Source organism: Spinacia oleracea, chromosome 6, assembly GCF_020520425.1.
Source record: "Spinacia oleracea cultivar Varoflay chromosome 6, BTI_SOV_V1, whole genome shotgun sequence".
NCBI classification, from domain to species: domain Eukaryota; kingdom Viridiplantae; phylum Streptophyta; class Magnoliopsida; order Caryophyllales; family Amaranthaceae; genus Spinacia; species Spinacia oleracea.
In genome coordinates this window covers 136,365,364-136,389,106 of record NC_079492.1, presented here as the reverse complement: position 1 = coordinate 136,389,106, position 23,743 = coordinate 136,365,364, and the positions used below count along the sequence as shown (strand labels likewise).

Here is a 23,743-nt window from a genome sequence, read left to right as displayed (position 1 = left end):
ACATGATCTAATCATACCGGTTCTGATTTGGACAGATCAGTTCTCTAGACATGATCTTTATAGATTGGTTCTGATCTGGACATGATATGTACATATCAGTTATGATATGCACGTGACCAGTACAGATTGGTTCTAATCTGGACATGATCTGTATAGATCGGTTATTATTTGGACATGATCTGTACAGATTAGTTATGACCTGAACATGATCTGATCATATCGGTTACGATCTGGACATATCGGTTACGATCTGGACATATCGGTTCAGATCTTGACAACAACATTTTTTTTATTAAAGAAACAATAGTAATAATATAATATTAATAATAAAGATGATATAAATATATACCAATAATAATAATAATAATAATAATAATAATAATAATAATAATAATAATAATAATAATAATAATAATAATAAAAATTCAATGTTGTTGGTGGATTTTCAAAATGCCTTCAACTTAGTTGATCGAGCGACCATGTTATGTGAAGTTCGCCTTCGTTGTCCGGGAATTTTGCGATGGGTTGAATTCTGCTACTCTACTCCAGACAGATTGTATTATGGGGAGCACGCATTATGGGCGTCTCAGGGGGTGCAGCAGGGTGATCCCCTTGGTCCTCTGCTTTTTTTCTTTGGTTTTACAACCCCTGGTTTGTAAAATTAGGGACACTTTTGATGTATGTCTTCAGGCATGGTATTTGGATGACGGCACTATTATTGGTGACACCTTAGTGGTGGGGAAGGTTCTGCAGTTGATTATGGAGGACGGGCCTTGTCTCGGGTTACATCTTAACGTGGAGAAGACTGAGGTTTTCTGGCCTACAAAGGACCCTCGAAGCGGGCTTGTGGGAGTCTTTCCCTTGATATTGCTCGTCCTTTGCATGGTGTTAAGTTTCTTGGTGGTCCCACTAGTTCCAATATCGTTTTTAGTGGTGAGCTTGTGATGCAGAGGGTGACCAAGACTATTGGGCTTATGGATAAGGTTGTTCAGCTTGATGATCCTCAGTGTGAGCTATTGTTACTTAGGGCATGCACCGGAGTCTCTAAACTCTATTTTTCTTTGCGTACTTGTCCTCCTGGTATTTTTGAGGCGGCTCAGCGCACTTTCGATGAGACTCTTCGATCTTCCTTGGAGCGTATTGTTACTGCTTCGGGGCCTGGCTTTGGCGATTGGCAGTGGCGACTTGCCACCTTACCTTTTTCTTTTGGCGGACTTGGTGTTTATTCCGCAGGTGATGTTCGTAATTATGCTTTTCTTGCTTCTCGATTGCAGTCTTTTGGTTTGCAGGAAAAGCTTCTACGGCATGCACTACAAAAAAAGGGTACATATTTAGACAGAGTATTTGCGACGGTGTAACAAAGAGTCGCAAGATATTTTGAGGCGCGAATATAACTTTGCAAATTGCGACGCTGTACAGAGTCGCAATATATTACGACGTACTAAAGCGTCGCTATTTACAAATAAATTTTTTTTTGGAACCCACGTGTTTGTAACCGCAAAAGGAAATTTCGCCCAAATATTTGGCCAAATATTTCGCCCTAAATATCCCGCCTAATTCTCTTATCCCTGCTCCCACGATTGTCAGATTCCTTACACAACCGACTCAACCTAACACTCCCAAAAATCAACTGCTCGGTGTTCACTGAAACTTCAAAACATAAACCTCTAAATCCCCAAATGCGTTTTCCAGGAGCTAGTGTTCTTCGTTTTCCCTAAAATCCCAAATTCGTTTTCCCTAAAAAATAAATCAATAGATGCTTAGATATTTCGTTGCTCTTGATTCTCTCCCAAATTTCTTCATAGATTATCCTAATTTAGTCGAAAATGATTGAATTTCTCAACTTGTTTATGCTTAGTTCGTAGCCTTGGGGGATTTGTTCGAAAAAAACCCGACTTTTGCTGAGATTTGTTTGAGAGAAGAACGATTTGTGCTGAGATTTGTTCGAGAGGAGACCGATTTCTGCTTACTGGTATCATACTATCATCTACTTTCTCCGATTTCAATTTCAATTTTCTGCAATTTTGAGATGTTAATGGCGGTTTTCTGCAATTTCAATTTCAATTTTCTGCAACTTTTTATTGGTTTACACGCATTAATTGATATTTGTTCTTTCATCTTTGGTCTCCTCTTCTTCGGCTGCTAATGATGAAAAACATAGTAAATTCAATTATTTATCGCATCTTATTTGTGTGCTCCAATTGCTCTTTGTTGATCCTTGAATGGAAAGGGACTATGTGTGGTATTTGTATGGTTTGTTAGGTAATAGGTAGTCTCTTTGCTAGTATAATGTTTTATTTTTTATTTTTTTCCTAGTTTATCGTTTTTTTGTTGTTTTTGATGATATAAGTTTGACCTTAATGCTTGTTTTTCATTTGATTTTATTGAGATTAGCTGAATTTTGTTGATGGATATTTGATTATGATTTTTTCATAGTATTAGTCTACACTGAAAACCAACATTAGTGCTCAATCAATACAGCCAGAAAATTCCACATCCTCTGAAAAGTCTAAAACGCTCAAGAATATAATATGAAAAGTCTAAAGGGGAAAACACCTTCAGGCTTCAGTGAAGTTTTCTATGATGATGATCTCGTACTTGTTCTATGATCTTAGCTTTAGTATTATGATCGTGAGTCATGACACTGTGTCGACTTGCCTAAACATGCCCTTAGAGCTTTGTTTCTTGAGGCAAGAGAGTGTTAGTAGCTAATAATTTGGTGACATCAAATCTGTTCTTATCCTAATAGATGATTTGTTTTAAGGTAACATGATTTTCCCTTCCCCCATGTGGTTGAGCAAGTATGAAATCAACAGACCCACTTATTTGAATAAATTAATATTCTATAACACTTTTATAGTAGTCTATTCTGAATCCTAGTATATCCAAGTCTATTGTCTAGTAGTTTATATAAAAATTCAATAAGTTCTGATCATTTTGAATTAGGTCTAACCCATTCTGCTTATTAGGGTGATCTTCAGTTTTGGTTGAAAGGTCGAACCCATTCTGCTAGCTAACTGTTGTTTCTGCTAACTGCTAACTGCTGCTAATAAGTTACATGTTCATGTGATGTGCAGTGGCCTTTTATATGATTATCTTTTGGGGTTTAAGAACTTTTCTCATCCTCGTCTTGCACATATCTGTCTAAGTGTAAGCTCTAAATTCTGCTTGACCTAAAACAAATTACTCCGAGAGTCTTTAGTTGTAATTGTTTTTGTTTCCCCTTAAATTGTTGTTGCCTCGTGTCTAAATTGCTTACTGCTACTACATTAACTGCTGGTGCTGCTAAGTGCTAACTGCTAACTTCTGTTGATGCTAATGCTACTGCATTAATTGCCGCTAACTGCTAACTTCTGGTGCTGCTAAGTGCTAACTGCTAACTTCTGATGCTGATGGTGCATGGTTCTATTGGATGCAGGTCTTGATGGTCGTTGGAGCTGGACGGGGGCCTCTTGTCAGAGCATCTTTAGAGGTTGGTCTAGATATGTATCTGTGCGAATTCGCTGCCCGCTCGTACTGCTTGTCTTTTCTTGTGTTGCTGGAAGAATGAGCTCTTGGTTAGGTAATATCCTCTTATCCAAAGGCCCGAAAACAAGATAAACCTCTTTGAAAGGGATTCTTTATTTCACTAAAAAATTATGAAAGAAAGGGGATTTGCCACTGCAGGGACATTATAGGTATTTTCTAGTCTTATGATGGATACATTCACTCGCTTTTCATATCATAAAAGTTTTAGCTTGATCCTTATTTGTAAGTCCAGAGCAATGTTAAACTATGCCTCATTAAAGCCTCGTTTAGTTAATGCTATCTTGTTGAGATAAAATGATCTTCGAACTCCCTCCAATTGTGTCCACTAGTGGAAAAACAGTCATTTGCGTCGGTCATTTAAGCCCATTTACGTCGCACCAATGTGCGACGCAACTGGCTGCGACGCAAATGAAAAAAGTCATTTGCGTCGCACTTTTGGGCGATGTAAATAAGAGTCATTTACGTCGCAGATTAGCTAACCTGCGACGCAAATGACCTTTTTTTTAACATGCTGAAAAGTCATTTGCGTCGCAAATTAGCTAAAACTGCGACGCAAATGACTTTTTTTAAAACATGCTGAAAAGTCATTTGCGTCGCAGATTAGCTAAAGTGCGACACAAATGACTTTTCAGCATGTTAAAAAAAAGTCATTTGCGTCGCAGTTTTAGCTAATCTGCGACGCAAATGATATTTCAACATGTTTAAAAAAAAGTCATTTCCGTCGCAGTTTTAGCTAATCTGCGACGCAAATGACTTTGGATATTCTAAAAAAATGAGCTGCTGGTTTTATTTAATCCACAAATTAAATAAAATCAGCAGCTTTCAATACTACCAAAACACCAAATGCACACATAGTGATATTCAATTTAAACAAAATTCCATAATGAAAAAAGTTATACTTCAAATACACAAACTACTAAGTACTAACCAGTATTCCAGTCACAATAAAATAGAATTTCAACTTGTAAACAATCTGAATTTTCTAAAAATATGCACATTTACACACAAATACCAACCATAACACCAAAATCAAAGAAGCTGCTATTAGGTTGCAAATAGTCTGAATTTTCCTCTCAGACACAAGTCACTATACAGAAGTATGAGCCAGCTGGTGACATTACTGCTTTGCTGATTTCTTTCTCTGTAAGCTTCAAAAAAGTTGACACAAAATACACATCAAATGACATACAATTCCAGAAGAAAAAATTGATAATAATCAGATGTTTCTGGTCATAATATCTAGAGATTCAAAATGACAGAAATAAAACCAGGAAGACAAAGATTTAAAAAAAAAATGTTAGTTCAAGCTTATATAAATCCAGCAGTTCAGTATCGTGCTCCTGGCCTTATGTTTCTAACTTGATGCTATATTTTTCGCTGTAAACTTGCTAGTCATTATCTGCTTGCACACTCTATACTTCTTTAGATTATTAGAATCTCGCCTGAGAATGACTGATTACATTCCCATTAATTGAATGTAATGAATGAACTTGCAGTTTTGAATTAAGTCACATTTTTTCAACTTGCAGCAGTCATTTATCAAAAAATAACTTGCCGGTTCTGTTGAGCTAGTAACCCCAGGTAATGCTACTAATAACTAGTCATATTTCCATTCTCGTGGATAATTTTTCCTTGAGTTCACCTAGTTAATGATCCAGCTTCTCTTCCCCCCAGTTCCAAAGGTTCATCATTTAGTGTCAAGATGACAACATCTACCCATTTCTATTTAACATCTTCATCTAGTTAATGAAACCAGGGATTCACTAACCAGCAGGCAGGATATACTTCTGTTGTTGACAATCTTTATAGCTGTGGGCCTGTGTGAAGGGTGCTAATCTGCTTATAACCCATTCTAATTCCATTCTAAAAAATCTGTAATTAGGTGGGATATAGTTGTCTGTGTTACTGGTGTAGGCTTCTATGAAGTAACTTAACAAAATTGAATAGAAATAGTAGTATAAGCTTTGCACTGACTTTTAGAAAGTAAGAAACCAAAGCAACTAATCCCCCTGTGAAAGTGAATTGTCGTATAAATTATTTTAACACAACTAATGATAATTTCATTTTAGAATAAGATCAATAAGATCTACAAAAAAATATTGCATAATTCCAATCCATTAGTTCTAACATTGTAGTAAAACCAAACAATTTGGAACCTGACATAGAAAAACCCCTAAAACCCCTAAGTAACCAAATCTAAACCATCATTCACACCTTCCATAGTGCAAAACATTGTCTTTTCTTACAAGAAAGTTCTGATCAGATCAATTCTTATTATTTCTGATCAGATCAGTTCTGATCAGTTCTGCCTAGGTTTGGATTTTGTCTGGGTTTTTTTTTTCTGTTCATCTTGAATACCCATCTAAAAGGATACTTTAATTTGTTGACTTAAATTTTATTTTAAAGTTACCGCATTGAAAGGTTATAGGTAAAGGGGGACTATTTTGGGAAGGGGCAATTAATAATTGGTATTATATATTTTGAATAATTATCAGTTATGATTATTTTGAGAATACCACTAGTAGTTTGGATTATTGTTGTTAATTTTCCCTTGATTTTAAAATATGTTCATAAAGCTTTTTATATATATTTGACATATTAAATTTTCTTTGCAGATTATTGACGATTAAGTGGTAATAGTAAATGTAGATCAAGAGATGAACAAGTTATCTTGAAGCTAAGCTAGCATAAAGATAGGTTTACTATAATTAGTTTGTTCGTAGTCAGGAAGTTGTTTTTATTTAGTTTTGGACTATCTTGTAGAAAAAATGATGCTAGTTAGAAAGTTATTTTTGTTTTAAAACTCTGCGAATTAATTTAATGTATAAATTGTTATCATTTCTTCTAAATTAACTATGTTATCGCTAAGTATATATGAATCAAAGTATAGTATGACGTGGTTATATATATATGTTGTTTTATGATAATGTACGTAGTAAGTTAATACTTGTATTTGATTATGATTATCTATGGTCAATATGAATTTTTATAGATAATTCCTGATTTTAGATTAATTGATATATATATACATGAAAAAAATAATATGATGGAAATTGTGACGCTCCAAAGGGTCTAACTTATTTTGGAGGGAATGGGGAGAACTCGTACGAAAGTAAAGATAGGGACTCTAATAAGAGTCTATATATTTCGGGTGCGAAAAGCATCGCTATATGGTGGATAGTGGCGGAGAAATGCGTCTATAAGCGTGCAAATAGTTACGCTTTTTTTAGTCTAAATATTGCGACTACCTATAGAGTTCCTATATCCTAAATAGTGGCTGCGAAATACATCGATATTTTTGCAAATTGTGACGCTCTAAAGCGTCGGTAAATAGCGACTACCTATAGAGTCCTTATATCCAAAATAGTGGTTGCGAAATACATCGATATTTTTGCAAATTGTGACGCTCTAAAGCGTCGGTAAATAGCGGCAATGAAAATTGCGACCCTTTACCAAAGCGTCGCTATGTGAAATAGCGACACTATTTTCCGTCGCAATTTGACCCAAAAAGCGTCACAATGTGCCGCGTTTTTTTTGTAGTGATGTTGATATTGTTATTCCTGGTCGAGCATTTGAAGATGTGTTGACTCTATTTAATAGAACGGTGGAGTATGACATTCTGAGTAACCCTAGTGAGGTCGCTGCCCCTAAACTCATGAAGAAATTGGCAGATATATATTTCACAAAGGTTACTGCATCTGCAGAATCCACCTTCTCTTTATCTCCTCGACAGTCGGCGTTGTGAAAATCGCAGCAGGGAGATCACACCTCTGCTTGGCTCCGCGCAGTCCCCATATCAGGTTTGGGACAGACGATGAATGTTAAGGCTTACTGATGTGTGTTGTGTTACCAGTTGGGGGTTCCTTTGTTCTCTGTTACGGCGCCATGTTCTGCTTGCTCCAGGGTCTTTGCAGGAGACATCTTTGGTGATCATGCGGTGTCATGTGCTGGCATCGTGGGTATTAAACATCGGCATAATGTGGTTCAGGATACCCTTGTTGATGTTTGTTATTGGTTTGGGATTTCGGGGCGGAGAGAGGTTGATATTGGTCTATCTGGAGGGAACGATGGAGCTCTCCGACCAGCAGGCGTGTTGCTCTATTTTTGGGATCGGGTTGTGATGTGTGTGTTGACTTGACGGGATCTTCTTATTTGACACAATCTGGGTTGTCTGGCTTTGTCCCGGGCCGGGTTGTGATTGATGCGGCTATTCGAAAGAGGGTTAAGTACGAAGCACGTTGCAGGGCCATTGGTTATGGCTTTCTTCCGTTCTATTTCTCTTTTTTGGGGGAGCTGGATAAGGATGTTGTTGCGTTGCTGAAGCGGATTCAGAAGTTTTCTAGGACTTAGGACATTGGGGCTCGTGTTGCTGCTCATATTTTCACCAGGATAGGCTTTGCTATAGCCAGAGAAGTGGGGGCCCAGATTGTATCTCAGCTTCCCACTAATTATTTGTAAAATATTTGACTTTATTATTATTATTATTATTATTATATTATAATAATAATAATAATAATAATAATAATAATAATAATAATAATAATAATAATAATAATAATAATAATAATAATAATAATAATAATAATAATAATAATAATAATAATCTGATCTAAACTTATCTGATTCAATCTGAAATAAGTAACAAGGTCCTGAAATAAGATGAACTAAACAGGGCCTAAATGGTACACTAATATACAAGTATTAAATAAAAATTTGATGGATGAAGTGATAAATTTGATTGAATCTTAACGAGTCTTAAGTCTCTTAGCAATAATGTAATTATCTTTATTATATAAGTGAAGATGTGAGGTTATTTTAGCAAATCCACTTTGGTGTCCCCTTGAATTACTAAAATACCCTATACACTTATAAAATAGAGAATATAATGACAACCTATCCAATAGGAAAAGCCCAAAGAAGCATTTGAATTAATCTAACCCCTTAAATAAATTCTTATCATTTTAATCAATATGTTTATATGCGTTCGAATCTATGTAACTTATATTCGCACGCATCGCATTTATAATTTATTTATTTTACATGTTATTTCAGGTTTAAACGTAATAACACAAATCTGTTTCTTATATTCGCACGCATTGTGTGTATATAAAACTAGTATAATAATAGTGGAATACAAACATGGCATGTGAAGAAAGTTAGAAAACAAAATCCCATTAATCTTGCTCTAAGTCATAAACTAGCACTCCCAATAAAGAGAATCTCTTTTATAATGTAATCTCATGATTATACACATTGTAAAACAACAAGAACACGAAAGAACACCTATTCAATGTCTTCCAATAATTGCATAAAAAATAAAAATTGCAGGGATTCTAATTTGACTTTTTTGTGAAAATAATGAAAAATAAAAATTGAGGAGACACTCATCACAAGAAAACTCTTACTATAAGACACATATGAAGATCAATTAGAGAAAAATATTAGGTAAGCAGATAAATAGCCGAGGGTGATTTTTAATTGTTGGATGATTGCGTGACATCCAAGTGTGGTTTTATAATGGTCATGATTTTCATTTTGTTTGATCGTTTTAACAAATTTTAGTAAAAGCTGTATGCAACTTTCAAAGTGGCTCATTAAAATTGTCGTAATTGGTGTAACTTTCAGCAAAGTATCTTCTCATTAAAATTGCCGTAATTTGACAAATTGACAAAGTTAAGCAGTATTCACAACGACCATAATTTGCCTATCTTAGTTGTCTAGTCTTCAGTTACTGTTTGTGGGAATAAAATTAAACAGAAGAAAGTACACAAAAAGACAACTATTCTATAATTACTTCAATCAAATACCAACCGCAAAAAGATTCCATACCCAAAATAAAATCAATCATACTCAATTAATCAAACCAGTCAAATAACAGTGCAAATTCCTTCTTCCTCCATTTGACGGTGCTCTTCGCCGGAGCTTTGCACGGTGCTCTTCGCCGGCGCTCAGGTAAGATTTGTTGTCCAATTTCATACTTAAAGTCATTCAGTTAAGCATCCCAAGATTGTCAACTTTGAATAGTGTATTTGTGTTGGGTATAATTTGTACGAAAATGGATTTAAATTGCCACGGGAGAGGGATGATTTCTAGCTTTATCATTCTCAATACAATGGCAATTACAATATTTGAAAAATCCAACAAGGATAAGTACCGAAATTAGAGCATAATAAGTAGGATTGCGTGTTAACTGATGAATTGCAGAATCGTCATTGGAAAAGTTGGAATTTTCTTTGCTTCCAGTAGGAATTTTTACACTTTTGCAATGGATTATAAACCAACTTATAGATTGTGGGAAATTATGGTATACAGAGATCTTGATTCGGATGTTCATAAACGAAGTAAGTGATTTTGGCCATTCAACACCATCATTTTTTGTGGCTTGTTTGGGAAGGTTTGATTCCAGTAGGGATATTCAACATTTTTCATTTTACAAAAATGCATTTGCAGTGTGTTACCTTCTTGTCTAATTAAGTTCCATTAAAATCCGTGTCCCCGTTTCCTACCATTTCAGAAGCTCCCGTTTCCCGTTTCATGTTTCCATGCAACCTAATTTTTTTAGTTGTTGCGGATGATTATCTAATCTGAATTGTTTAGTTGGGTTTTTGGGTATATGCTAAATGCTAATTATGGAGTTGTTTTGTTAATTATGCGTGTATTGTTTTTGTTTTATTTTATATGGGTTTTTTTTTATGGGTGTATGCGGTTTTTTGAGTCAAAGTTAAATCATAGTGTTTTTAATTTACAAGAATTGTAAATTTATTGGATGTTTTGGAATTAATATTTCAAGTTGGTGTTGTTCATTGGGAAAACTAGTGTTGGCTGATTCTGTGTTTGTAAGTAACTACAAATGCTTGTACACCACACAATGTGGCTTATGGGTTTAACTTAAAATTTTTCGAATAGCTCGGTGTACAATTGGCTTTGAAAATGTTTTTCATTGACATTAGATTGAGTTTACATTACCTCTTTTCTAAATATCTGCTCTAGGTTGCTGAATGAAGGTCCAAAAAGTTGATTAATTTGGTTTATCGGACACGATTGTGTGCTGGTTATGGAGAACACAGAAAGGTTATTTCTTCTGTTCTGCTTTTGATTCTCCCTTTTTGCGGGTTCTTAATACTATTAATGGGTCTTGTCATGTATTGATACGTGTTTTTATGCTATGTTGTATAGACGACAAAGGGATAAGGTGTTTCCTAATGGTGATGTGTATAGTGGTGACATTTTTGGCATGATTCCTCATGGTACGGGGAAATATACATGGTCGGATGGGACGATTTATGAGGGTGATTGGGAGGAAGGAAAAATGACAGGGCAGGGGTGTATTACTTGGACTTCAGGATCAATTTATGAGGGTGAATTCTCTGGTGGTTATCTTCATGGTCAAGGAACTTCAATTTTTTCTGACCGGTCTACTTATGATGGGGCATGGAGGATGAATACCAAGGACGGATTTGGAAAGAAAATATACACCACTTCAGATTTTTATGAAGGTTCGTGGAAAGAAGGTGTCCGTCAAGGAAGTGGGAAGTATGTATGGAGTACAGGAAATGCATACATTGGTACTTGGAAAGGTGGGATGATGTGTGGCAGAGGGCTTTTAAAGTGGGCAAATGGTGATATGTTCTATGGTACTTGGTTGGATGGATTACGGGATGGATCAGGTTTTTACCGCTTTGCTGATGGAGGCTGTTACTGTGGAACTTGGAGTAGGGGGATAAAAGATGGAAGAGGATCATTTTACCCTGCTGGAAGTAAGCATGTATCTCTGAAGAAGTGGTTCAAATCTGCAGGTTATCATGGAAGCTTTAGAGGTGGTTTGTCTCGAACTACATCCGTGATTTTTGAAGAGAAGAATAAAACACCAGAGCCAAAGATGAATCGTACTAGTTCTGAAATAGTTTCTAATAGTGGTAAATCAAGGAGAAGTTCAAGTCAAAATTCATCTGGGGCTTCTAATGACAGAGACGTTGTACTTGGTGAAGTTACACCAGAGTTATCACACAATGACAGTTCTAGTAGATTGATTTGTAAATCAACTGCTAATCAGTATGATGGGTTGGAGGAATGTGATGTAGTTTTTGAAAGAGAATATATGCAAGGTGTCTTGATTAGCGAACGTATAAGGAAAAGTGATGGAAAATTTTCCAAAGTTAAGCATCCCATTAAATTTGTTATTAAAGATTCCAAAATTCGTTCTTGCATCACGATTTCCAGAGGCAACCAGAGCCATTATTTTATGCTTAACCTGCAGCTTGGTATCAGGTAAATACTCAATAGCTTTTCTTCAATCTCTAACTTCTACATGCTTACCGGTTATGTTTTCATTGCTTCTGCTTGCATATTACGTGCGTGTTATGTTGAACTTTCAGCGATTTCTTAATTTGAAAATCAGGTATACCGTTGGCAAGATAACACCAATTCCTGCTCGTGAGGTTAGATATACTGATTTCGCTCAACAGGCCAGAATAAAAATGTTTTTTCCCAGAAAGGGTTCTCAACTCACGCCTCCACATTATTCACTGGATTTTTACTGGAAGGATTATTGCCCTATGGTTTTCAGGTCAGTTCTTGGTAAAGCTTCAGATATGAATGTGTGTCTTTGTTTAAAGATTAAGTTTGGTTTCTGCTGTTTGAATAAGTGTCTTCTTGGAACTTTTACCATCGATCAATTTTATATACCATCTAACTTTATCATGGGGAAAAGAAGTTTTGAATTGTTTTCTGATCTGCATGGACATTCATCCATGTTATAACAAGCTACTCGGACTATTTATTCTTACCAAATAAAAAGCACTTGAAAATTGGATAGGATATTTGATTGGATATTTATATAGATTAAAGAATCTTTTTACTTTTTTTTGCAATATTCATATTGTTGCGACCCTCCTATTTTTGGTTCCAAAGTTTGTGCTGCTCGAGAGCTGTAAAGCACCAATAAGGAATTGGGTTCAGTGGCACCTGTGTTTTTTTCTGTGTAAGTTCTATTTGTGGTTTTAACATCCAAGTAACCTAATTTTAACATATTATCACCTTATTCTCTTCAACTCATAATAAAAAGTTCAGAAAAACATATAAATATAATTCTAATCAGGAAATAATATTTTAAATAAGTACTAGTCTTTCTTTTTGGGATCTTATTAGTCCACTGTCCTCTGTCTTCAAATTAGAGGAATCTCGTTTGAAATAGGGATGAAAGGGAACTTGTTATAGATTTTGAGGATATAAGGATCTTTATTAATTGAGCACATTCATTAACTTATTTTCTTGCCTAAGCTTCTATCTAGATTAATAGCTAATTCAATTTCCACTCCTAGTAACTTGGGTTATTGGAAAAAAAAGTACCCTTATCATTTTGTGCAAAATGAATAACTTCAACAATATGCAAGTGTCAGACAAACACACCCGAAAGCTTCTTTATATGTAAGTAGCAAAAATAGTAAAATAATGAAACTAGAAGATGACAGTCTCAAAATTATCGAAAATCTAAACTACCACCCTTGGTACATTAACATGGATTAAGAAATCTATATTTGCTTTTGAAAACGCTTAATACTAGTAATTCGAATGATTGCCATTCACTGATCATATTTGTCTAAACTTACCAGCTTCTTCCCTAATTTTTCTGGACGATTGCTTCTTCTTGTTTCAATAGCTTTGGATTGACTTTACTTGGAAAAATAAGGTTGCTTAGTTTATATGTTTATATTCGGATTTTCTTTTGGGTATGGCTCCTTAAATATTGTGTCTCAATTTCCTGCCCTTTTTTGCAGTTTCAGTGTGACAAATTTTAATTGTGTTTTCAGGAATTTGAGAGAAATGTTTAAGTTGATTGCTGCAGATTACATGATGTCAATCTGTGGTGATGATGGTTTAAGAGTGATTTCTTCTCAAGGAAAAAGTGGCAGTATGTTTTACCTGTCGCATGATGATAGATATGTGATCAAAACTTTGACAAAACCTGAGTTGAAGGTTAAAGAATTCTTTTTGTCTCTTGCTCCTTTTTCTTATTGACTTGTGCATGATCCTGACTTTTTGACTTGTTCTCTAGGTTTTCCTCAAAATGCTTCCATCTTATTATAATCATGTACAAATGCATGAAAATACTCTTATCACGAAATTCTTTGGGCTGCATCGCATAAAACTGAAGTGCGGAAGAAAGGTACGTGTCAAACTGCACAAGCTTATATTTGGATACTTCCATTCCAAATCACTTGATTTTGTTTGAGGTTCGTAAACTTAATAGTAAAGTATCTGCAATTTCTTTTACAATATCTGCTCTGATACCATTTGCTATGAATTAACATAGCTTTGACATCATAAATGATAAATTACAAGGAAGAAGATGATGATTTTGATTAAAGAAGTGAAATTACAGCAAAAGGTAAAGATATTCAAGCATTCGAGAGGCTTGATTCTCTCCCAATGAACTCTTAAAACCTCAACCAATTCACTGAACAATATTTCAATATACCAATCCCTTCTTAATGTTCTCTTATTAATAGTATTACTCCTCTAGTCCTCTAACTAACTCACTTATCTTTCTCCTCAAGATACTACTAATTGCACTAACTAATATGCCCCTCCCCATTTGCCAGTTCATAGCAAATGTTTTGGTTAGAAAATTATAAGGCAATGGGAGGGGAGGGAAGAGAACGAGTGACTGATGAGCTTATATATTCCTGCCATATCTTTCTAACATTAGAGGTCCGGTACTCCGGTTTATTAAAAGCAGAAGGAAGGTTGATTTATCCAATTCCTTTTCCACCCTTCTCTATTTCCATATCGAACTAAGGAAAAATGTATCTTTCACTCTCTACGCCCCCATTTTCCTAATTCCTTTAGCCACATAGACTTAGCTGTTAGTTTGAGATGAGTTAAACATGTAGAAAAATATCAAGTTCAGTTAAGATTCTTTTCTAGTGTACAGACGTATTGAAGTATGTTTCAAAGACAAGAAAAGAAGCATGCGTACTATTCTCCATGATTCATGAATGCTCTATTTCCAGAATTTAATCATGAGGGTTTGAAAATCTTAGACTAGTTCCTTTTGTTTTCTATAGACATTGGAATTGAAAACGATGTTGTCGACATGGCGGGATGGGTGGGAGGGGGCCTATTTTCACTCGGGGGGAGGATGAATTTTATTAGTTATTTACTGTCTAGTATCCTTTTTAAGTTATTGGCGTGGGTGGTTAGCAAGTTAGAACTTAGAAAAGTTTTTACAATTTACAGAGGTTTATAGTTTGGTCACTGTGGAATGTTTGGATAGGGAAGGGAAGAATTATCTGCTTGCTCGGGGTTTGTTTTGTTTCCCTAGGAGGAGTGGGTTTTGGTGTAGGGAATGTGATGACTGAGAATTTCACTTTCTTGTCGGGACTGGGGAAGTAGCTGTGATTCTTGTGAAGTTTCGATTTGGATGTGGTCCTTTGCCAGTTGCCACAGGCAGGGGCGGATCTTTGTTGTGGCTGGGGTGGACCCCCCGGCCGAAATTTTTTGTAGTGTATTTTTAGTTACGGCCCCCCCTAAAATTTGTGTATAATTGTACAATTATATAGTATATTGCTTAATTTGTTCTACCGGCCCCCCTCCTAAAACCATTCAAGGTCCGCCACTGGCCGCAGGATAATCAAGAGTAAGTTCAATCATTACGCACGTTTATCGTTTGGGTACTTCCGCTGGTGCTAAGTTTTTCTGTACTGTCCTGCTCAAATCCATCTCCATGGTATCTCCGTGGTCAACTTTCAGGTGGGTAATTCTGTAATAGGGCTTATGTGGTGTTTTATGAGGAATCTGGGCAAGGAGAGCTCCTTTTTTACATTCTTTTCTTGGACTTTGTCACTTATCTACCTTACGGTGTGCTCTTATTCTACACTTTTGATTTAAAAAGGCTGTAATTTGTCTCAGAACCTCCAATTTAGGTGCAATCTGCCAGAACGGGATATGAGTGATGCGCCCCCTATTGCGATTATTGGATAATCCTGATCTTGAAATCATTCTTGCTAATTCCTCCGTTCCATACAAATCCTTTTACAGACACTTGTGTTGTATACAGAATTTATGGTATCTCATGTTTCTTATTTCACCTGGAATGCAACTTCTTGTATGAAGGAATAAGACTTTTGTTTGGACAATAACTTGGCACACTAGATAATTGTAGGTGTGTCTGGCCAACTAGAGCTTTGTCCGTTATTGTTTTTATATCATGTTTCAAAGTTGTAGTGTGGTAGTACTCATCTCATCCTTCACTACGAGGTAACTGGTGTTTTATGGCGATAGGTCTTTTGGTTTAAAAAGGGAGTTCGAGTGTTTTCTGCTCGGTTGTTGGCCCTATGCAGGTGAGGTGGATAAGTTTTTGAAGAAGTAAAAAGTAGGAGGTGCTTCGGAGGATCACATTTATGGAGGTAAGCTGGTGATTTGGATGCTTAGGTTGGAGCATAACTGTCTTTTCTTCCGTGACAGTACTTATTTGGTAGAGGTATTCTGGTATCAAAGGGTATTCTTAACCTCTTCCCTATAAATCCTGCCTTTAGCAGTGTTTAGAAAAGCCAATATGGCAGTTCATGTAATGACTCATCTTAACCGAATTGAATACTCTACAAGGGTATAGGTTGAGAGATGTCCAATTGTCCATCTAGCATCACAGATGTAATTGTTTCGGACTTTTTCTTACCCTCTATTTGAAAGTTAATTGCCAGTAAGCTTCTGTTAGAGAAAAAAAAAACCAGAGAATACACTACAGTTGTAGTTATGTTTTTTCTATGAGATTTTTCTGGCTTCAGTTTTTTTTTTTATTTCACTCGCAGGTGCGATTTGTGGTCATGGGAAATATGTTCTACACCGAGTTACGAATTCATCGTCGTTATGACTTGAAGGGTTCATCTTATGGAAGGTTTACAGATAAAGAGAAGATAAATACGAATGCTACCATGAAAGATCTTGATCTAAAATATGAATTTTATATGGATAGATCATTGCGTGATGCCCTATTTGAGTAAGCTTCTCCTTTTTGTTGAACATAATTTGAATACTATCAATAGAGAAATATACCCCATTTGAGACCTCCAATATATTTTTGTTTTGAGGGGGCTTTGGCTTGGTGTCTACAAGAAAGGGAAAGGAAGGAATCACCCTCCTTTCTCATAGTTTGTTTGGTTCATTTTTTTTTCCCTTTTACTCATTAGCTGAATAAAGTTAAGCCATTATCATGAGCCCACCCCTGGAATTTGAATGCAAAATAATTCAACACTAGCGCTCTATGTATGTGTATGGATTGATGAGCATGGATATTCTGGTTCGTCGGCCAATTGATTGAGTACTTATTGCTCAAAGATGATAGATATGTATCTTTATGTATGAGCATGTTATGTACCAGTTGACTCCACGTCCTGCATGAAGAAATTTATTCTTTCCTTTTGTGCAGACAAATCGAGTTAGATTGCATGTTCCTTGAATCTCAACACATAATCGACTATAGTCTTCTGTTGGGGTTGCATTTTCGGGCACCTGAGCATCTGAAATCTTTCTTGGAGTTACCAGAACCTTCATTTGATTCTGAGAATCGATCTACTACTGAAGGTATGCTACATTATTTCAGTCGTACTTGTCTTCTTTTAGCGTCCTTTTGTTGGTTCTGTTTGCTGGAAGTATTATAATTTTTATAATAAGCTATTTGTTTTCTAGAAAAAAAATTGATATTTTGCATCTAGGTGAAAGGTATGAGCACTTGTTTGACTCGGCCTTGTCATAACATAGAGGTTATCGTCTCTAAGTGGTGCTTGATTCTTTGCAATGACCATCTACTACTTCACAATAGCTAAGTGGTTCACAGATGTTTATAAGCCGTAACTTTTTACACTTTTCACCGTCACGGAACCTAAAATAGGTTGTTGTCGTTGTTCTGTCACTTAAAATATTGTGGGTGCTCCCTCGAATCTTGCATAGATTGTCAATTGCTCATCACACTCCTATTTTCTCCATTTTACTATAGTAGTTGTCTTATGATGTTATCTATTTATTTGTGTGATCAAAGTAAGTAGATGTGTACAATATTTTTTATTTTGATGTTAGTATTTAATGTGGGAGCATCAAAAAGGAAGTTTAAGAGCGAAATACAAATTTAACATTTGTGTATGAATTTTTTACATTTCTTTATTGGGAATACTACTGAATTGGAAAGTGTTTACTGTTTAGTGAAGTTGTACTTAGTTTTTGTTCATTAAAATTTTAAGATCTTGTTTTTTCCCCCCTAAAATATGCTTGACATTTCGGCATGTGAAGATTGGCCACTAAACAAGTAAAGAGGCAACTAAGAAAAAGATTGAATACACTAGGGATTGGAACAGATACCGAAAATTGCCAATCTGTGAATAAGCTGGTCAATTGCTTAGGAATTTCTCTAACAATTGGCAAAAATATCTTGTCGGAGCAAGATCGCTAAATTGATGTAAGGAAATAAACAAGCTAATCTAATCACGAATTCACAACATTTAAATAATACAAAAAACCTAGGGCATGGGGTCTAACCAATCCATTAGGAGCATACAAAATGAGCTTAGATTGTATTAGGAATTATGCTGTAAAAAATAATTCCGGAGTTTTGTATTATGTAAAGTTTCCTAATGTTATTAGTTTTAGGAGTTTATGTGGTTTTAGGGTTGTGTACATTGTATTATATATATGTTATATCAATACATGAAAAGGCTAAGTCGTTTACTCCTTATCTCGTGTCTCTTAACATGGTATCAGAGCCTCGCAAATCTTGAGATTCCGATCCGACCCTGGCCTGATTTTTTTTTTTTTTTTTTGTGAGTGACGTGCTTCCAAGATCCTTAATTCATTCAAAACCCTCTCTTAAGGGTGCAAGGAACATGCCAAAATCTATCAATGATTTGTTTATTGAATATCTAGATGGATTATCCCAATGCTCAAAGAATCCTACTATCATAGACATTCAAACAGATCAATGGCATGAAAGCCACCAACTTTGACTTCATTTATCAATTCATATCAAAGAAATATACAAATCATGCATTTATGCAGCCATAAGAAATTAAGCTATTCATTCATAAATCAATCGAGCCATTAGTTCATCACCGAGCACAACGTAAACTCCTTAATATAGCCTCATATGCCCAAGTTTTGAGGTTGGCTCATCACCCATGATTAAGAAGCTAATCACTCATGATTAGGCACATAACAAAGCAGGAATTAAGCATTATCTTGGTCATACATTGAGATAATACATCATAATGATCCTTATCTAAATAACCTTGATCTTTGTGTTGTACTTGACCTTTTAGATTAGGCATGATTAAACAAAGATTTAGCAACTAATTAACATAAAATTGGGATAAAGGACTAATAAAGGTCGTACCCAGTGTACAAGGCTCCCGCTATTTAGCTCTGGGAAAGTCCAAATATATGCAGCCTTACCCTTATTTTCATAAAGAGGTTGTTTCAGGGATCGAATCTAGAGGATAGCTAGTAGACACTTGACCATCACACCAGGGCACCGAGATTAAGGACTTATAAACACAATTAATAGACGGAGAAAGAAAAGAGTAAGAGATGAATTATGCTAAAAACAAAAGCTGAAATTATAGCTTGATTTCTAGCTCAAATTCAAGTTCCGACAACTTACATTCATCAAAAAACGTGATTTGTATTTTTTATTTCTCTCATTGATAATTTAATCTACTTATTACCCTTATATATTTGAGGTATTGAACTTTTTATGAAAATGCATTTTCAAGGGGAGGGGGGTGGGGGTGGGGGGGTTACATCCTTCTTCGTGACGTTCTTGGGATTGTCGTTGATATATTGTAATTGGATCTTAGTAAAAGCCTTTCAACTGTTTCAGAGATGACTGTTGTGAAATGAAAAAGAAGAAACATTATTTAAACTTTGTGCTGGAAACAACTTTTTTTATACAGTTCGTACTACATTAGAGAATCAAATCATGGCTGCGATTTTGATTATAGTAACTTTCACGAAATCTCTTTTGCAAGGAATATAGATGGCCCACTTGTGTCAAACCCCGATTTCATGGCTGTATTAGCTTAGAATTTGTTACAAATCTACAATGATGTAGAAGCTCAAGTTGGTTCCTTCTCCCGCATCAAAGTGATGAATATGACTTAGTTTTAGGGCGTCTAGGATCATAATATGTTGGAGATACGTCTTTACATTTATGATGTGTTGTTTAGCTTCCTGCTCTTTGCTGGATGGAAGGAGGCCGGCTTTAAATACTATGACATTTTGTTACAAAGTGCACCTGTTATGTACGATATATGAGATATTTTACAAGGGTTCTAAACGTTGTATATTGTTCGTACTATTCCAATTTCGTATGACAAAATGCTCTTGGAAGAATAGGTGACATTTATGCAACTTCAAATCTATGAGTGATGTTCAGTTTAACTAAGTTGCAAAACACACACACACACACACACACACACCCCGGAATTTTTTTGACATTAGGCTGCTATTAATTTCATTTTCAATTTTATTAGGTGTGATGTCAATAGAGGGGATAGCAGTTCCTCCAACAGGTCTGATATTGGTTACACACGAGCCGGGTTCAGTGACGAGTGCTCCAGGACCTCATATAAGAGGAAGTACATTGCGGGCATACTCTGTAGGTGATAAGGAAGTTGATCTACTCCTCCCTGGAACTGGAAGGTATCTAATAACCCATGTTCTGTTATCTAACGTAAATATAATGTCTGAAAGTATCTTCTGTTGCCTCCTGTTATCTTTTATAGTTGGCTACTATGGATTATCCTGAATTGACAAATTAGCCAGGCTGTTTTTTTTGCGAGGAACGGAGCAGTCCAACCTCCTATGAATATACATATGCTGAATATTCTACCCTATCACAAATGCAGATATTTTTCCGTTTCTTTCTTAGGAATTGCCTGCACTTTGTGTGCCTGAAACTTTTTTGTTTTTTGTTTTCTTTAACTTTCTTCATCCGGTATTTATCTTCATGTTAACCGTTATGGGATGTCCCAAAATTATCTTTTTGTTACCAATTTAAATAACAAATTTCACCCCGTTGGATGTGGTTCTTAGACTTCTTACAACCTTTTCTCTCCCCATCACATCAGTTCTTTTTCTCTCACAATTTTCACACTTGTTAAATTTTTCTATCCATTTCCAAATGTTTTATTCACATTTATACATTGTTTTTGTCTTAACCCTAATTAATGAAGACAATTTTGCAATTCGGGGGGGTTTAGAGATTGGATTTGAACAAAACTCTGTACAAAGATGCTACTACTAACTGAAAGTGAAGTACATTATTAAATGGAATACAACCAAAACTTAACATTGCAACAGAAATGTAATCCTGGGTTTTTGTTAAGTTTACTTCTGACCAAACTATTACTAAATGAGACAAATCGTCTTTGCTCTTTTTTTAAAAAGTGTGGTATTCAGAACATTAACTTCTTACAACATATAGCTCTATCTTCTAACAACAACAACAACAACAACAACAAAGCCTTATCTTCTTAATAAAAGTAAAATTTACTGATAGAAAACAGAAGACTACAGAGAAATATACAGAAATCAGGTTATTTTCTGATGAAATTACATTTACTATTAAGCTGGAAAACTGACAACATCTTTGTTGCAGTAGCATAATCTTATAACATAGGAGAAGACAAAGAAATGCTTAATCCTTCTTCGTATATATCACTAGATGCTTTCACATCTCCTGTCCCGTTGCTACCTATTGCTCTGGTTGATTTATTGCAGTGGTTATTGTTAACCTATTCATCGTCTTATTTTCTATCACAATATGTTTATTCTTTCCCTTCACTCTTTCTGGAAAAATAAAGAGGTCTTTTTTTGTAACATCTCTTTTATTAGATCATTTTTAAAACAGAATTATACCGATTTAAGGCAGATTGTTTATTTATTTCCTAGGAACCCTGTCTTGGCATATATTTTGTTTTATGGTGTTGCAGTAGACCTTTGTTCTAAGTGTAGTAAAAGGCTCTCCAAGTAAAGTGTTGATGCATGAGACTGAATAATTACTGATTGTTTTTTGGTTACTTGCAGGCTAAGGGTACAATTGGGTGTTAACATGCCGGCTTTGGCAAAACGCAAGATACAAGAAGATGAGCCAGATTCGTTAGAAGTCGAACTTTTTGAAGTTTATGATGTGGTTCTCTATCTTGGGATAATTGATATATTGCAAGACTACAATTTGAGAAAGAAAATGGAGCATGCAAGCAAATCTGTGTTAATAGATTCAGTGTCAATCTCTGTTGTTGAACCAAAGTTGTATGCAAGACGTTTCATCGATTTCTTAGAGAAGGTTTTTCCTGTTCGTTGAATGGGGTTTAACATATTTCTTTTTCTTATACAACAACTGAACTAGCTGTGACTCGATCGATGCTGCAGTTTTTGGTAAACACAGCTGCAAATTTGCCTGAATGCATTCTTGTTGCGCAACATCGATAAACAAAACAATAGATTGCATTATAACATTTTCTGGTGGTGCCTCGATCCCTGTGTTTATTGCTGTAAATTTATTGATTTTTTTCTTCGAGAATTACTTTGTAAATGTAAGAATTCTTCAAATTGGCTTCGTTTTGTAAATATGGTGTATTAATGCACTACATACATGAGCACTCCTTACTCCTTAGTAAACAAGTTATAACACTCGAAAGAAGAACAATTATAGATTGTATAGCAACATTTTGCTCAAGAAGTAACCTTTGTAATATTGTATCAGGTAATAATCAAATATTTTAGGCAAATTTGTTAAAAAGGACCTTTTATAATCCAAATTTTGCGAGAAAGGACCTTATATAATTTTTTTTGTGAAATCACACCTTAATGTAAATTTTTTTGCGAGAAAGGACCTTATATAATTTTTTTTTGGTGAAATCACACCTTAATGTACTTTTTTTTTGCGAAAGACAACCAAAAGTAAATTTTCGGCATTGACTGAGCTTTTCCGGCCATTGACTTGCACGTGAGAAGCACGTGTGGCTTTATTTTGCTAATTACACCCAATTTTCCTCCAAAATTCTAAGATTTAAAACCTAAAGTTGAAAAAAAAGTCGAAATAAAATCAAGTTTGAAAATTCAAGATTCGGGAAAATCAATGTCTTTAGCCAACGTAAGCCACGCGTGCTGCTCACGTGCAAGTCAATGGCCGGAAAAGCTCAGTCAATGCCGGAAAATTTCCTTAGGTCCTTTCTCGCAAAAAAAATTACTTTAAGGTGTGTTTTCACAAAAAAAAATTATATAAGGTCCTTTCTCGCAAAATTTGTGTTATAAAAGGTCCTTTTTGACAAATTTGCCAATATTTTAAGAATAAACCAATTTGGAAGTGGTTCAACTACCAGTTTTTGTATTATGGCTCTAAATATCTCTTCGCTTCTTTTCCATGAAGTGTAAGATGGTCGTCCCGTTGTTGTCCCGTTATCGCTTTTGGGTCAATTGGAAACAACTTCTCTGTAATTGCAGGGGTAAGATTGCGTACATCCGACATCCCCTTACCCCGTTTCTTGCGGGAGCCTCTTTGAGGCAATGAGGTAATGATAATGAATGATTTTTTTGAAAAGGAACAGTGCACAGAAGTTATGATAGTCTTCTCTCAAGACTATATCCTAACTTGTCTAAGGAAATAAAATAAGAAAATGTATTGTCTATAAAAGGATCAATATCTAGGTGACTTTGTAATATGATGACCAATGGATGCAATGTAATCAGCAGTGCGGTTAGATTCTTGATATACGTGTCGTAAGATATGACTGTCGAAATTAAGAAGCATATTGTTTGATGTCTTCCATAAGCAGTTGTATTTTCCATGGACATTAAACTCGTTCCTGCAAAATTTGAATTATAAGTAAGTTATTTCCCTCAATGAAAATATGACGAATATTGTTTTCCATTGCCAATAATAAGTCATTGCGGAGTGCAATAACTTATGCAAGAAGGGGGGGATAGCCCTAGATTGTTGTAGCGACTAGCAAACATTGTTTCCCAAGTGATCCCTAATTACGACACCTGTTGCACCTGAGTTATGTCGAACAAACCCATCAAGATTAAGTTTTAGGATGCCAGGGGCAGGTGGCATATGCATCCAAGAAACACGGATAGAAAGATATTTATTTTTAGGAACTTTCTTTATTGAATGTGACTCCAAGGAGTCCAAACAAGTACGAGTGTTCCATTCATCGAAAATTTT

At 35.4% G+C, this 23,743-nt stretch overlaps 1 protein-coding gene and 1 long non-coding RNA gene across 6 annotated transcripts; both read left to right on the top strand.

Moving 5' to 3' along the window:
- Window positions 1-1,530: 1,530 nt before the first annotated feature.
- Window positions 1,531-6,363, top strand: LOC130462698 (uncharacterized). Of its 5 annotated transcripts, none has more exons than XR_008923378.1 (4): window positions 1,531-1,972; window positions 3,419-3,677; window positions 5,061-5,109; window positions 6,144-6,363. It is a non-coding gene; the product is annotated as an uncharacterized lncRNA (long non-coding RNA). The 5 variants fall into 5 exon arrangements; XR_008923375.1 differs by having other exon boundaries at window positions 5,058-5,109; XR_008923377.1 differs by having other exon boundaries at window positions 5,025-5,109.
- A 2,872-nt stretch (window positions 6,364-9,235) lies between these two features.
- On the top strand, window positions 9,236-22,163 carry LOC110794751 (phosphatidylinositol 4-phosphate 5-kinase 7). The gene is made up of 10 exons (XM_021999704.2): window positions 9,236-9,480; window positions 10,519-10,599; window positions 10,705-11,796; window positions 11,927-12,094; window positions 13,338-13,503; window positions 13,583-13,693; window positions 16,338-16,525; window positions 16,955-17,109; window positions 20,046-20,214; window positions 21,601-22,163. The coding sequence occupies exons 2-10, from the start codon at window positions 10,583-10,585 to the stop codon at window positions 21,875-21,877; spliced, it is 2,343 nt and encodes a 780-aa protein (XP_021855396.1). The 5' UTR covers window positions 9,236-9,480; window positions 10,519-10,582; the 3' UTR covers window positions 21,878-22,163.
- The last annotated feature ends 1,580 nt before the right edge of the window (window positions 22,164-23,743 follow it).